The following is a 13,981-nucleotide window of genomic DNA, read 5'->3' on the forward strand; positions in this document are numbered from 1 at the left end:
TTTGGGATAGAAGGGATCTCAAAGTCCACCCATGGGCAGGGACACCTTCTACTATCCCAGGTTGCTCCAAGCCCTGTCCAATCTGGCCTTGGACACTTCCAGGGGTGAAACAACCACAGCTTCTCTGGGCACCCTGTGCCAGGGCCTCCCTCCCACCCTCACAGGGGACAATTTCTCCCCAATATCCCATCTAACCCTGCCCTCTGCCAGTGGGAAGCCATTCCCCATGTCCTGTCACTCCAGGCCCTCGTCCAAAGTCCCTCTCCCGATTTCTTGGCGATTCCTTGGCCCCTCCAGATACTTCAGTCAGTTGTGATCTCCATTTATTCACCCATAGAAGCAGAGCAGGTGAATGACACACAGTGCTGAGGGGAGAACACACACAATAACAACATTTCAGCTGAGCTGGGGCTGTTGTTTCCCACTCTTCACGCTCCTCATCCCCACTCTGCACAAGGACACATGAAACAACAGTGCCAGGACTTTGCACTGTTACACCTCTCTGTCTGAACCCTGGTTTTTCCCCTTCTGCCAGCACCATCTGTTTCTGCAGTGTAAACAACAACTGCAGACAGGTTAAAAGCAAGGACACGTTTTAAATGAGACTCCTCCTTCCATACCACTTAAAAAGAGCACAAAGGAGCTTTGCCTACATTTTCCACTATTTTTTATACCCCTGTGTTCATAAAGCCTGCATTGATTTGGGAAATGTCACTACTAAGAACAGAACACTACTTCTTCGTGACTGCACTGCTCCCCTCAGTGTGTTTATAACACAGTCAAGAGGGTCTTTTCTCTTTTTTCTCCACTAATTTTTTCGTTTCAAGTACAGAATAAAAGTGAAATGGGTGGAAAATGACATTTGTGCTACAAAACACAAGTTTGTTCAAGAGCAGACCATGATTTATTGGCAGTTATTCTGAAACACGGATGACTGAATACAATAAAAAGATGTTCATAAAAAAAAGAAAACAAACAAACAAAGCCAAAACAGGAAATCACACAAATCTCATCTTTAAATGCATCACTTGAAGGCATTGATTAAGGGGACACCGTGTGCTGGCAGCTCCTGGTGCAGCTGACGGAACAACATGGCACATTTGTTCCTTTCCTGGGTCTTGCCGAGGGTGTGGAACAGCCGGGCTTGGAAGTAGAGAACGTCTCTGAGCTGCTCTTTGCAGTCCACTTTGGCAAAGTAAGTCTTGGCTTCATTTAGATTTGAGATAGCAGATTCCAAAGCTGTGGGAAAATGGGGGACATTCATATTTAAGAAAATATCACAGTAACAACTCCAAGCAAGGCAGCTCAAGTCTAAGGAGGCCAATTACAAATTTCTCAGCTTTTCAAAACCATTTGTGTCTTAGCAACATGGTCTCTCAGCTAGTTTCTATTATTCAGCCTTTGCTGCAAAATATGTCTGTGAAAGTATGCAGATAAACAATGTTCCATTATAAACATCTGTGCAACAACTAATTCCAAATGAATTTTGCATACAATAACCAGGTAACACACTCTGGTGTAGCAGGACTCCAGTACAGAGACTGGTTTGCACTTCTGAGCAGTTTCAGAGAGAATTACTCTTCACACTACCTTCAATCTTCTTTTCTGGAGTGTAGGAAGCTGCAGAAGCCACCTGACATTTGGCCACCAAGAACATGGCACAGCCTTTGTCCAGCATGGCTCCGTGGGCCAAGACAGGTTCTATTGCCATGTGCAGGATATTCAGGGCTTGTTCAGGAATGCCAAGGATCAGCTGAAAGATAAATAAATACTTGTTGGTCTCACACTGGAATCCACTGATATGAGCAGCTTCTTCAGGGAACACCAACAGAAGCCATGTGTGTTTCTAATAACATGATGTAACACACACCTTTCTTTTTTTTTCTTTTTTCAACTTTCTCCCCACAATCTTCTTTTAAATCAAAACTTGTGAGTAGAAATGAGCTACTCTCTGAAATGACTGGGAAAGGCTTCTCCACTCAGGCAGTGCTGACAGCCACACCTCTCAGAATAAACAATATAACTGAACTCATTACTGGCATTATTTTTAATATACAAGCCAACCTGTGCTGCTAGAAAGCCAAAATACCAGCATAAAAAAAATAACCGAAGACATTAAGACCAGGGAAATTTATGCTGCTTAATTATATACAATAACTATACATTTTAGTCATACACGCAAAACTCAACTTTTATTAACTTCCTCGAAAGCTTTTACACTCAGAGTTTGCTTCTTCACAATCAATAATTTAATTCCTACAAGGTTATGTTCTTAAATCTCTCAGGAGTAAAAACAGCATCCAAATTCCCAGAATAAATGCTGCCCTGCAGCCCTGTGAAAACACAAATCAGACCTACCTGGGAGAAAGCCAAGTTGAGCACAGTTTCAGAAGCCAAGTACTGCAGGCTGTACTCCCGAGCGAGGGCCAGAGCCTGGAGCAGCACCGGCAGCGCGATGATGTGACACGAGGATCTCCAGTACAGCTCTGCTATGGACAGCAGCACCCTGACCAAACAGGGACAAGCTGTTACAAACCTTTACTCTGGATGAAAAATGTCCACTTGTTTCCCAGGGAATTATTCCATCCACAATGGTATTGGTATTATTATGAATTACGCTGCTGCACATACAATAAATTTAAATTACACCCTTAAGAGGAGATGCCACAGGCATACAAAAGATGAAGTAACACCGTAGCTCTCTCAAGATTTACACCAAGGTAAAACCACACACACACATTTCCTGTTTATTTTAGATGCAGTGTTTCCTTCTTCCATGAATCTTCATGGAACTTTTAAGTTTACCACCTTTTAGTCTACATATTAAAAATAACTAGGTTTAAATGACACAATATTTTGAGGATTCCTCCATACTGTGATTAATAATTGAAATGACTCTGTAATCTCAGAATCACAGCAGGTAGTCTGAAGACTAGTGAAGTCTGAACACAGACAAATTGAAATGGGTGATTCTAATCACTGCAAAGTGGCTTTAGTACTTTGAAAATGAAACATTCTTACCTAATCACCATCTCGGTGTTCTTGATTTTCTGGCAGTGGGTCAACAATTTCTGCAGAAGTTTGTGTGCCTCTGACATTTGATTTTGGGCTTTCAATACAATGGCTTTTCTGTCGTGGTAGAAGGAAAACATCACTGTATTTTTGTATTTAATGTAGAATTCTACTCTTCAGAACACAGTAAAACAGGTCTCTATTTTGTGACCTGTGTTTCTTGTAACTGCAGACTGGCACCCTGACAAAGTGTACACATGCTGCACACACAGACAGGAGGAAAAACAGATCTCCCTGCTGCCAACTGGACAACTCCCAGGCAGAAAGGATCAAACTCATAAAACAGCTTTAGATAGAAACCAGGGATTGCCAAAACCAAAGGCCAAACAGGCAGCAGAAGTGGGAGGACATGCAAGCTAGACAACATATGTAATTATCTGTGAGAAAAACAGGTATGAGGTAAAGCAGCTAAAATTGGCCTGAGCTAACAAGGATACAGAGCAACAGGAAAATGGAGAGCAGGGAAGTCAGGACCAAATGCACAGCAGCAGGGGATGGGTACAAACGCCCTGAATCAGACACTGAACAGAATATTTAAAGATCAGGGAATTCATGATCAGTCCAATTCCAGAAGGACAAGCATCAGGTCCCACAGCTTGAATACTGCTCTTCTGGCTGACTGGCACTGGCTGCTTTTAGGTGTTTTGCCTCATTGAAAATCGACAAGAAATTCTTTGAACACTAAGGTGGTTTTCATACTCACCAAATACCAAGTTTTAACTGTAACTATTTTTAACATGTCATTCTCATTTAGGAACAAGACCCCATTAAGGTGAGTGAAAAAAAAAATCACATTGTTCCATTTTGGAGATGTAGAAACCAGGCCACAGAGGAATTCACTCAAGGCCTGTGCTCCCTCCCCAGCTATTTGACATAAAAATCTGCTTTGTGCTCAGGTTTGAGTATAGCAGATTTTGAAGACCTTACCACGACAGATTCACAGCTCTAGAATAATACCAACTTCAGCTATTCCAGTCCTTAAGATGCCCAGAGAAACAACTACAAAATATTATTGCAGGAGCTGCTCTAAGGGAATAGTCCTATAGGTTAGATAACATGACCTTAACTAGTTCTGGAAAGAGAAAAATATGTAAGCACTGTGACTGCCAGTGATCATTTTGCTAAATTTTTCATTATCCTCATGGAACACACCTGCAAGTGCATGAAGACCCACGATTTCTTACCTGTATACACCTTCAATGCTATTAAGTGCTGTAATTCCTGCTACAAGAGAATCTGCTACATGGAATCTGCCATCGTTCATGGCTCGCTCAAACTGTATTTTCTGATCAAACAGCATCCAAAGCTAAACAAAGAACATCCAGAAACAAGTTTTAGAAGTTGTGCCTGCTCATTTTCTAATCCCAAATTAGAATTTACTTTTTCTTTTCCCCTGGGGGTATTTATCTCTAGACGCACTAACTCCACTGTCCAATTACTGGATTTACTGAATTACTGTCCTCAACAGAAATGCTCAGGTCTGGATTAATGTTTCAATATTGAAGCTCAGCTACTTGACTGCCTTTTATGTGAAAAGGTTCTTTTAAATCATTACTAATGATTTGAGACTTGCAGACAAGTAGATTTACTCTGTAGTGAAAAGAGAAGGCTCACACTATATCTAACGGGATCTTGAACACTTCAATGTAAATACTATCTTATAGACTCCTGTGGCAATGTTTCCCAGAGTCACACAAAAATCAGGTTATTAGCCTATTATCTCAGTTATTTCTGGATTGTAATATATCAAAATAAGCAGCACTAATTAAACAGAACTTTGAAGCTTCAAATCGATGCAGAGCATTTAATTGCTCTCTGTGCTCATGAAGCAGATGTATATTCTTCCTCTGTTAATGAAATTTCTATTTGAACAGCTTCATCTTAGGAGGTTGTGGTGAGAGAAATGTCTCACCAGTCTGAAAACAACACAGGCAGCTTTTCCATGCTTTTGTAAAAAAGCTCATGCTGCACAGCTTCCCATGAGGATGAGCCAAGGGAAATGAGAAAATGTATAGCCCAAGGCATCCAGAGGAAAATTCAGGAGCAGTGGGACTCAGATCCTACTGTATAATAGTTACATAACTTACAGGCTGAATGCTAAGTATTCTACCTGTGCATGCTGACTGTTGGGAGGGAATCTCTCCTTTAGGTGTTTCAGTATTTCAGAAGCAGCTGCGAAGTACCCCTGGAACACAGAAGGACACTGATTAGTGCACCGGGGCAGGCCCCGCTCCCCTCCCTTTCAGCACTACCCTCAGGGAAGGGAAGGGATTTGCCAAGCAAACACCCTGCATTGTCTCTGCCCCCAGAGCAGGCGTTAAAGGCAGAAAAACCACAAGTCAAGTCTTGCACCCTCTGTCAGTAACACCCACACTCCTCTCAGCAAATGGCACTTTGTGCAAGTAGCCCTAGAGCTCACCTGCTCGGCGTGCAGCTCTGCCAGGTGACACAACACCACGGCGAAGGACTCGGTGTTGTTCTGCTGAACGCCCACGTTCACAGCCTCCAGACTGTTCATGCTCAGCAAGGTCTGGGCTTGCTGAAGTGCCATGGTGCTTGTGCAAGAGAAATATCTTTTAGTTTTCAAGCAGCAAATGACAACCATTTTTAATCTATGGTCTTGTTATGACAATAGTCTACATGGTCTGGTTAAGCCAGGGGCCTGGGGAGAAGGAAAACTTGTAAAATAACTGCTGTCCAGGGACTCTGGACTGTGCAGGCACAGCAAGTACTACAGACTGAAAGCTGCACACAGCCAAAGCACATAGATGCTGAAAGTGGGGGCACAGGAACAATTTATGATCTATTTGCCACTACTAAATGGAACCTCTATCAGTATGAGTTTTAAAGGAACACAAGAGAATGGAAATAATTGCACTCAGCCCGTACTGAATTACAGTCTGATTGCTTTCTTTTAGTGCACTGGAGAGACACAGTCACTTGTTACACCTATATAAATGCATTATGTGCTAACAAGTGCAGCAGCTAATCCAGGAGTTCCAAAGAAAGCAAATACCTGCGGCCGTATAATCTCCAAATGGCTGTTTTCTGTGCTATGCTGATGTCTATGAGCTCTGACAGGCTGTGCTTCCAATGCAACAGATCAGAATCTTTTAAGGCATCCATTAGTTTGTTGGCAGCCTTTCCTGCAAAAGCTCTTTGCTGAACCAAGGACTGTATTCCCAAGGAAGCAAGATACTGGGAAGAAGGAAAAAAAACATACCTACAGCGTTGGAAGACAACAGAGCGCCCCAGGCTTGCAAATTACACTGGAGCAGAGTTCTAAACTACTAAAAAAGAATCCCAAAAAGACAGCACAGACAAAGGAATGCTGCTCCAGGCATTTCTTTAAATACTCACTTATGCACACCCACACATATGTGAATGTCATTTTGTTGGATGTGAAAGGTAATTTCCACTCCCCCACACAGAAATCCTATGGAGGAGGACAGGACCAGTACCTGGATTTCTCCACAACTGCTGTGAAAACAGAGCCTTTGCTTTCCTTCCCTTCCCCACAGAGGCCATGTCTGCTCCTGTCTCCCAACAACAGCAGTTTAGTCTGTTTTAGAACAATTCTCTTAACAAAGGAATTGCAGATTTGGGGAAGACAGAACTAAACATTAACAGACAACAGATCTACCAGGGCACGAACTACCAAAGGGGCAGGCTGCCCTGCAAGATTTCACAGAGCTGTACAAGTAAATGTGTTCAATGCCCTGCCAGAGGCATCAGCACTGAGCTTCAGGGAAGCCTAAGAACCTCCCCTGAGCACCAGATTGTAACAAAATGGTGCCTGGGCCAGTAGCCACAGAGAGTTTTTCTGCCTGAAAATCAAACAAGTTAGAAGGAAAACCAGTGAGCCTTGCAATAATGCTCTGGCATTAAAGCAACTGAACTCTGGCTTGTTAATATGAAGGATAAAAGTCATAGAAACAGCTAGATTTTGGAGTGTTAAAACATGTTTGTTTAAATCCAGTCACATATTCTGAACAGACAAGCCACAAAACCCCAAACTCTGATCACACACACGCCCATCGCCACATGGGTTTGTCCCAGAATAAAGTTAAGGATTGATGAAATGGACTCACTGGCAATCCAAAATGTAAGGATTTGTTCACAGAGTGCTCCAGCAGAACACAGCTATCAAATATCTTCTGCTCCAGGATGTACAACCAACTCTAGCAAGGAAAAAGATCAAAATCTCATTGCAAATAACTGATGGCTGCAGCACTTTTAACTTGGCTTGCTGTTACAGAATGCACAAAAACTCACTGGAAATGCAAACCACTTGAGGATTGATTTTAAGGAAACTTCTACTAAATGCTGCACAAAACATAGCAGAAGTGCATCTAGGCTGGGATGCTGGTGTGGCACCAGCCAACGCTGGAGGTTCAGCGATGCACAAAAATACAGGGAACTGTGGAATGCAGCACCTCTGATACCATTGATGTCAACTCATCATAATGTTAATTACAGGGAAAAAAATAGAGAGAAATCCAAGTACTTCCCTCCCACTTTGCTTGCTCTAAAGGTGGCTGGTTACTCTGAGAATTCAACAGAAAGGAAGGAGGAAGCTTCTGAAATACTTATTTTTACAACATCTAAGACTCAGCTTTGAGCTTACTATACTGAGATCTCAGGAAAACAATTCCTGCTTAAGAAATTAACCCTGAGCTGCAACAAAACATCCCATGATCCTGCAGTTTGTTGCCCTGTGTGCCAGCAGTGATGTCACCCCACTGCTGGGCAGTCAAACGCTCTGGGGGAGATGCTGCTGTGAGAGAAGTTCTGCAGCAGTTCCCTGAGCAGAACAACTCAAGGCTCATTTGGACAGAGCTCTTACCAGGCAGTGCTGCAGGCAGACGTGGTCGTTGGACTCCTGGGCAATCCTGATGGCTTCCTGAAGTGCCAGTTCAGCCTGCTGGCTATGAGCAGAGAGAGGAAGAACAATTAGTATTCCTACAGTGCTTAAGATACTGCATCCTGATCCAGAGGAATATTGATCTGAATTATGCATATTGCACTCAGATCTCTGATTTAACAGCCTGTGTTTTCCTCCCAGCACTCAGCACTGCATTCTGGTTTTCAGGACAGTAAGTCTGACAGCATTTGCAAACCAAAATGCAGCTGCAACCCCTACATGAGCTTTCAAACCCTGTACAGGCCACAGTGCCAAGTTATTGTCTGAACAGGGGCCACATTTAGAATCTGCCTGTGTAGAAATTGTTGCTCTCAACGTTGCAGTGTCCTTCCCCTCTCCAGTCCTTTCACATCATGCCTCCAGGCAGCAATCAATAAATGCAAACCATAAATGAAGATGGGTAGGCCAGCTTTATCAACAAAATAAATCCCAACCCGTATGGCGTTTTAAATTTTAAAAGCTCAGATGGCTTTTCTGGTTTAATTATTCTTTTGCCAGATCACCAGCTCTATGTTGACTTGCAGAAAACCATCCACTCTTTCTTGAAAATATGGATGAAAATAGGCATTCATGCCCACTGACCCTTCTGAGGTCATGGAAATGTAATTCAACACTTAAAATACCCAGGACACAGACAAATGTCAACTCTTAGATGGCTCAGTTATTATGGAAACCAAATAAACACCAAAACAAAAACGAACCCAAACAAACCAAGATTTTAAGAGGATCCCAACCCAACCACAGCTGCTGTCAAGTCAGAGAAATCCCCTGCAGGGATTCTGAGAAGGAAGGGGAGGTGTCTTTGTGAGCACTTTGCGATGCCCCAGGGCGAGTGAGCTCCTTACTAGTGGCCGAAGCGGCAGTGCAGGGCCGCCAGGTTGAGCGCGGCGTAGCGCAGGCTCCGCCCGTAGCCCTCGTCCCCGTTGCTTTTGCTCTCTGCCCCCGTGAGGATCAGCCGGTCGAAGTAGTGCAGGAGGCTGTGTGTGGAACTGAAGACATCTTGCACCCTGAGGCTGTTTAAGTAGCTTAAATAATGCTGGAAAGGGAAACAAAATCAGCTTTAATTGTACAGGTACTAAACCAGAGTTTTTGTTTATAATTACTAGGTATTTCTGTCCAAAACACGTAACTGTGAAATACTGATCAGAAGTTGCAATGCTGATACTACCTGGGCAGAATTTCTGGATAAAATTGGATAATTTCATGGGCAATATTGGCTGTCTGCCCTAACAGGACCTGCCAAATGGTGAAAATTACAAGATCTGGCTGTCAGAATGATCCCAGAGAGTCTGAGCTCTCTGCAGAGGTAGAATCCCTGTATTTATGTGAGATTGGGAATGGAGTGTCTGCACTCAAGAAGAAACTAAGAAACACCAGCACTGCTTCCAAAAATGCTGTGCAGATAGAAAGGAGATGCTAAAATGATGAATTTCCTTTTTGGCATTGAGAGCTGGGCAGGATAATCCTTTATGTTGTGGCAGCCCTTTCGAGGATACCCTTCCAAACAGCAGCAAGGAAAATCCTGTCTGCTCAGCCCAGGGCTGCTGGGAGGAAGAGGCAGAAAGCAAGGCAGGAAGAAGTTGAACTGATGGAAGTTGCTCAAGAAGAAATTGCTGAGGGACAAAGCAAGAGCTCACACCATAGGTCTGGCCCCTCAGCATGGGCTGTCTGTGGCTTTCAGTATAAATTGCTATTAAGGGCCAGAAGCAAAGTGAACAGCTACCAGCAAAATTAACAGATTAATACTTAATACTGATTTTTAAACTACAGGAGCATGAGGCCTGAAATTACTTAGGAAAGTGTGGGTAAAAGATGTAAGTTTTAGATTTAATTGAACAAGAATGCACTCAGTCACACCAAAATTAAGAGGTTTATATCTGTGTGTGAAGGGGAAGTATTTTGCTTAATTAAGGTTCCCGTACCTTCAGGAGATTTAGTCTGAATTACTTAACATTTACATGCAACTTGCTCACAGTTTTGTCATCTACTTATATTTCAATAGAGAATAAATTATTTCCAAACAATCCTATCCTTGAGATAAGAAATCCTTTTACAACCATTCTGGATGAAGAAAAAGATACTTACTGCTTCAGCAAAGTCTGGATTAAATTTTAACAAGTTGTTCAATTCCTTTTGTAAAGATGCTGGAGCAAGAGCCTTTGTCTCATCATTCTTTAGTAAAGAAGCCTGGAATAAAAATTGAACAGTACAAGTAAGATAGGTAACTCCATAAGGAGGGTTATAAAAATATATTGTGGTGCAGGATTGCCAGGTTGTTACCTGCTTGGAGAGGACATTAAAGAAGATTTTGTAGCAGCTCTGTCCATTATGACAGTGGCAGTTCTATACTACATTATAGTGTTCAATTTCCAGAGCTCACAGAGACCAAGTCAAATAAAACTTTATTCAAAGGACTGTTTAAAGGCACTTGAAGAATTCTGGTTAAGTTTCTCTCTGAAGAACTATTGCCACACATTGCTCACTGGAATTGCACGTATCTTCTCATACAAAACAAAACAAAACAAAACAAAACAAAACAAAACAAAACAACCCAAAACAAAACAAAACAAAAACCCTCAGGAAAACAAATTGATAAATCCAGTTTGCTTTGCAAGCAGTTCAATTAATAAAAAAAAAATCACATAAATGTAGTTACTAAAATTAGCATTACTGACTATTGAATTACTCACGTAATTCAACTGTCTGTAATTCAGCTGACTGTCCATGTGTATTTCTGTTCTCTTTTTTATTTACCAGCTGGAATAATCAACAAAACTGCACATTTCACAGAAATGTGAGGCAAGCAGAGCAGAAGGACATTCTGAGAACCAAATATCAGCATATGGTGACATGTCTGGATAAAACACTCATAGCCCCAAGTGCTCACTCTGAGCAACAACAAGCAAGATATCAACAAGCCTCTACCAGACCAGAGAAAACATCTCAGCTGACACTGTGGGTAAAATTCAAGGTGAAATTTATGTTATGGAACATTTCCTCCACTTTAATGAGAATTAACATACCTGCTGAGAAAGAAAATACTCTGCTTGTTTCTGGGAAAGAGGCCCATTGCAGGCTATCTCTTCTTCCCTGGTAAGAAACACTCTGATTAGAAACAGGGGCAAGGAAACACAACACAGAAACACATTTCATCAGACACCCCACACTTCTGCTTTATAAAGTTTTCTGAGATATTACAGCTCAAAGCATGAAAGAACACTGAGAAAACTTAATAAAGAACAAATCTACTCCATCAAAGTCAGCAATCCAAATGATTTCACAGGGTTTAGCTTCAACCTGCAGACACTATAGTTGAGAGCAACATTACCCTAAATACACCCTAAAAAACCCTAAAGAAACACAGCAGAGAGAAGATTTGGGGCTGACATATTCAAATGGCTCTGCTTTGTTTTTCTGTCTTCTGAAGATAGTCCCAAGGAGATGAACTGGCACTTTGGCCACATCATCCATCACTGCTGGAAACAGCTGTTCTGCAAGACATTTACTCTGTGGAAATCCAGCAAGTCCAGCCCACAGCCAGACCCCAAAAGCTGCTGGCTGACTCACAATGCAGCAACTCCTGCACAAGTTTACACAAACACAGTTTACAAAGTACATTTTAAATATATGGACACATCAAATACTTTCAGGATCATTCTTACAACGGAGCACCTCTTCAGCAGGTGAAAACTCTCAGTATTTGCTTCTCCTTTTTGAGGTAAATAAACACAAGTTCTTTTATTTGGAGAACGGTGAAAAGCAAAACAAAACCATTCAGCTTAACTTCTCCTTATTGAGCAATCTTTCCTTGCTGCAAGCAGAAGTGACCCCTCCAACAGTCTGAGCACGTGGCAACCAGAGGAGTCACTCAGCAGCGGGAAATTGTGGGCAGCAAGTGCCTTTGGGCTGTGGCTCCCATGGGGAGGATGAGGATGGGGCAGTGCCACCCTCCCGAGCCACTGACAGACGTTACCACACGGTGGCACCAAGGAAACGAGCGGCCACAGAGCTCAGCCCGGCTGCAGGAGAGCTTAAACAAATAAAACATGAATTTTCTTAAGAGGTGGAAAAGGCTTTAACAGGAATTTATCACCTTAAAGGCCCATCAAGTTCTTCTTTCTCCATTTTCCCATCCAGCTCCTCTGGATTTGTCAGCTCCATCTCATTCTCGTCGGCTCCGTCCTTTTTCTCATCCTTCTGGAAGTACTGCTGGAGTGCTGTGTAAAGTTTATAGACCTGGCTGAAGGAAAGTTTGTTGTATGCCAGGATCATGTGGCGCAGGAACAGACCTGGAGAGGGAAATGCCTGCTGTGAGCACGGGCTGTCAGGTGCTGCTGCAGACAGGAGACCAAAATCATGGCCAGCAGCTTCATTTAGCTCCTCATTAAACAGAAATGAATGAGAAATTAAATAGAAATTACTGAGTCGCATCTCAGTGATACAACTCAGTGTTGCAGGGTGTAAATCTGGTCTTAATTTAGCAGCAAATCTCACTAAAGAGAAGTGATAAATTGTTAAAGTCAGTAACAACCTCATAATATGCAAAACCATCAGTTAACATGCAACATCCTAGCAAGACAAAATGACATTCTGCAATTTGACACCTCCCCAGAAAAACAAAGCTGTGTCCCGAGGGAATGACATCAGTGACAGATACACAACAAAACCAGCTTATGGATAACAGTTATTTACCCACTACACTTGTTTTATGAACTTCTGGCTCTGTCCCCGAGAATGAATCTGAAAGATCATCAAAAAATTGTTCCATGTCTTTCAGTTCTCCTTCTGCCATAAGTTTTAACCTAAAAAGAGGGAAGAAAATGTCATTTTTTACGGTATTAATATGGACAACAGAGGAAAAATGACATGTTTTAGGGTGTTAATATAGACATCAAATATCCCCTGCTTCCTGGATAAATGAGTAAACACAAACAGGTAAAAATTAATTTCTTGGACCCCAGGTGGTTTTCATACTGAGATAAATAAGATCATATTAAATAGTGGTAAGTAAAATAATAATAATAATAATAATAATAATAATAATAATAATAATAATAATAATAATAATAATAATAATAATAATAATAATAATGATGTTTGGGGTTTTTTTTCTTTTTAATTAGGTCTTTATTAAGAGAATAATTAGATGAGATGGTTATTCTTAAAACAAATAGGATCCGGTTTTTTTTCTCTTTTTATTTTCGAATTCTAAAAAATTTTACAATTTTAAATTTTTTTGCACTGCTTGCATTTTTGGAACCGTTGCTGTTTAGTGAGTTATCCGACATGACAACAGATCTTCTGTCCCACAGAAACTTTAAATCTGATGACTTCGATGTTGGCGCCGTTCAGAATTTAGTTATGACGCGTATGCAAGCGATGGCAGCAGCGTTTTGGCCCAAGGGAACGCTTTAGGAACGTGCCACTGCCGCCTCCCGGAGCGCCCCCCGCGCTCAGAGCGGGCACGAAGAGCGCAGAGCGCTCCCTCGGCGGCGCCTCCCCCGCCCGCCCGCACGGCCCCCGCACCTGATGTGGACGGAGCGGGCCAGGTGCGGGCAGCACTCCTCGATGGCCTTGCGCAGCCGCGACAGCGCCATATCCGGACCCTGCGGACGACAGCGACATGTCGCGACAGGCCGCGACACAACGCGGCCACCCTTCCCCCCGGCCCTGCCCGAGCCCGGGCCCCGACCCCGACCTGCAGCAGCGGCAGCAGCAGCCGGTTGAGCCGCCGCCGCTCCAGCAGGCCGAGCTGCGCGCCGGCGCGGCCCAGCTCGCTGAGCAGCACGAGCAGGGCCATCTTGTGCGGGGTGACCCAGTCGCGGACGCCGAACACGTTCGCGTGCACGACGCCGTTCGTCAGCATCGGGTTGAAGTACAGGCTCTCGTGCACGCTCGCCATGGCGGCGCCGGGGCCGCGCGTCGCCCGGGAAACCGCGCGCGCCCCCCAGCGCCGGCCAATCACCGTCCCCGCCGCCGGCGCTC

The 13,981-nt window shown here is 43.2% G+C and overlaps 1 protein-coding gene across 1 annotated transcript; it reads right to left on the reverse strand.

Annotated features, from left to right (window-relative positions):
* Nucleotides 1-881: 881 nt before the first annotated feature.
* ANAPC5 (anaphase promoting complex subunit 5) lies at nt 882-13,915 on the reverse strand. Its single transcript, XM_053994200.1, has 17 exons — nt 13,695-13,915; nt 13,523-13,602; nt 12,689-12,798; nt 12,090-12,285; nt 11,020-11,086; nt 10,082-10,183; nt 8,842-9,032; nt 7,919-8,000; nt 7,164-7,253; nt 6,089-6,270; nt 5,492-5,627; nt 5,183-5,257; nt 4,257-4,378; nt 3,022-3,129; nt 2,359-2,506; nt 1,591-1,753; nt 882-1,239 (listed from the first exon to the last, which is right to left on the reverse strand). The coding sequence occupies exons 1-17, from the start codon at nt 13,896-13,898 to the stop codon at nt 1,025-1,027; spliced, it is 2,271 nt and encodes a 756-aa protein (XP_053850175.1). The 5' UTR covers nt 13,899-13,915; the 3' UTR covers nt 882-1,024.
* Between the last annotated feature and the right edge of the window lie 66 nt (nt 13,916-13,981).

This window comes from Vidua macroura, chromosome 18, assembly GCF_024509145.1.
Source record: "Vidua macroura isolate BioBank_ID:100142 chromosome 18, ASM2450914v1, whole genome shotgun sequence".
Classification (NCBI taxonomy): Eukaryota; Metazoa; Chordata; class Aves; order Passeriformes; family Viduidae; genus Vidua; species Vidua macroura.

Coding starts and splice junctions, on each gene's coding strand:
- ANAPC5 (XM_053994200.1), bottom strand. CDS start 13,898: ATGGCGAGCGTGCACGAGAGCCTGTACTTCAACCCGATGCTGACGAAC. Junction 13,603..13,694: donor TGCTGCTGCCGCTGCTGCAG/GTCGGGGTCGGG, acceptor TGTCGTCCGCAG/GGTCCGGATATGGCGCTGTC. Junction 7,254..7,918: donor TCTGCCTGCAGCACTGCCTG/GTAAGAGCTCTG, acceptor TTTCCTTGCTAG/AGTTGGTTGTACATCCTGGA.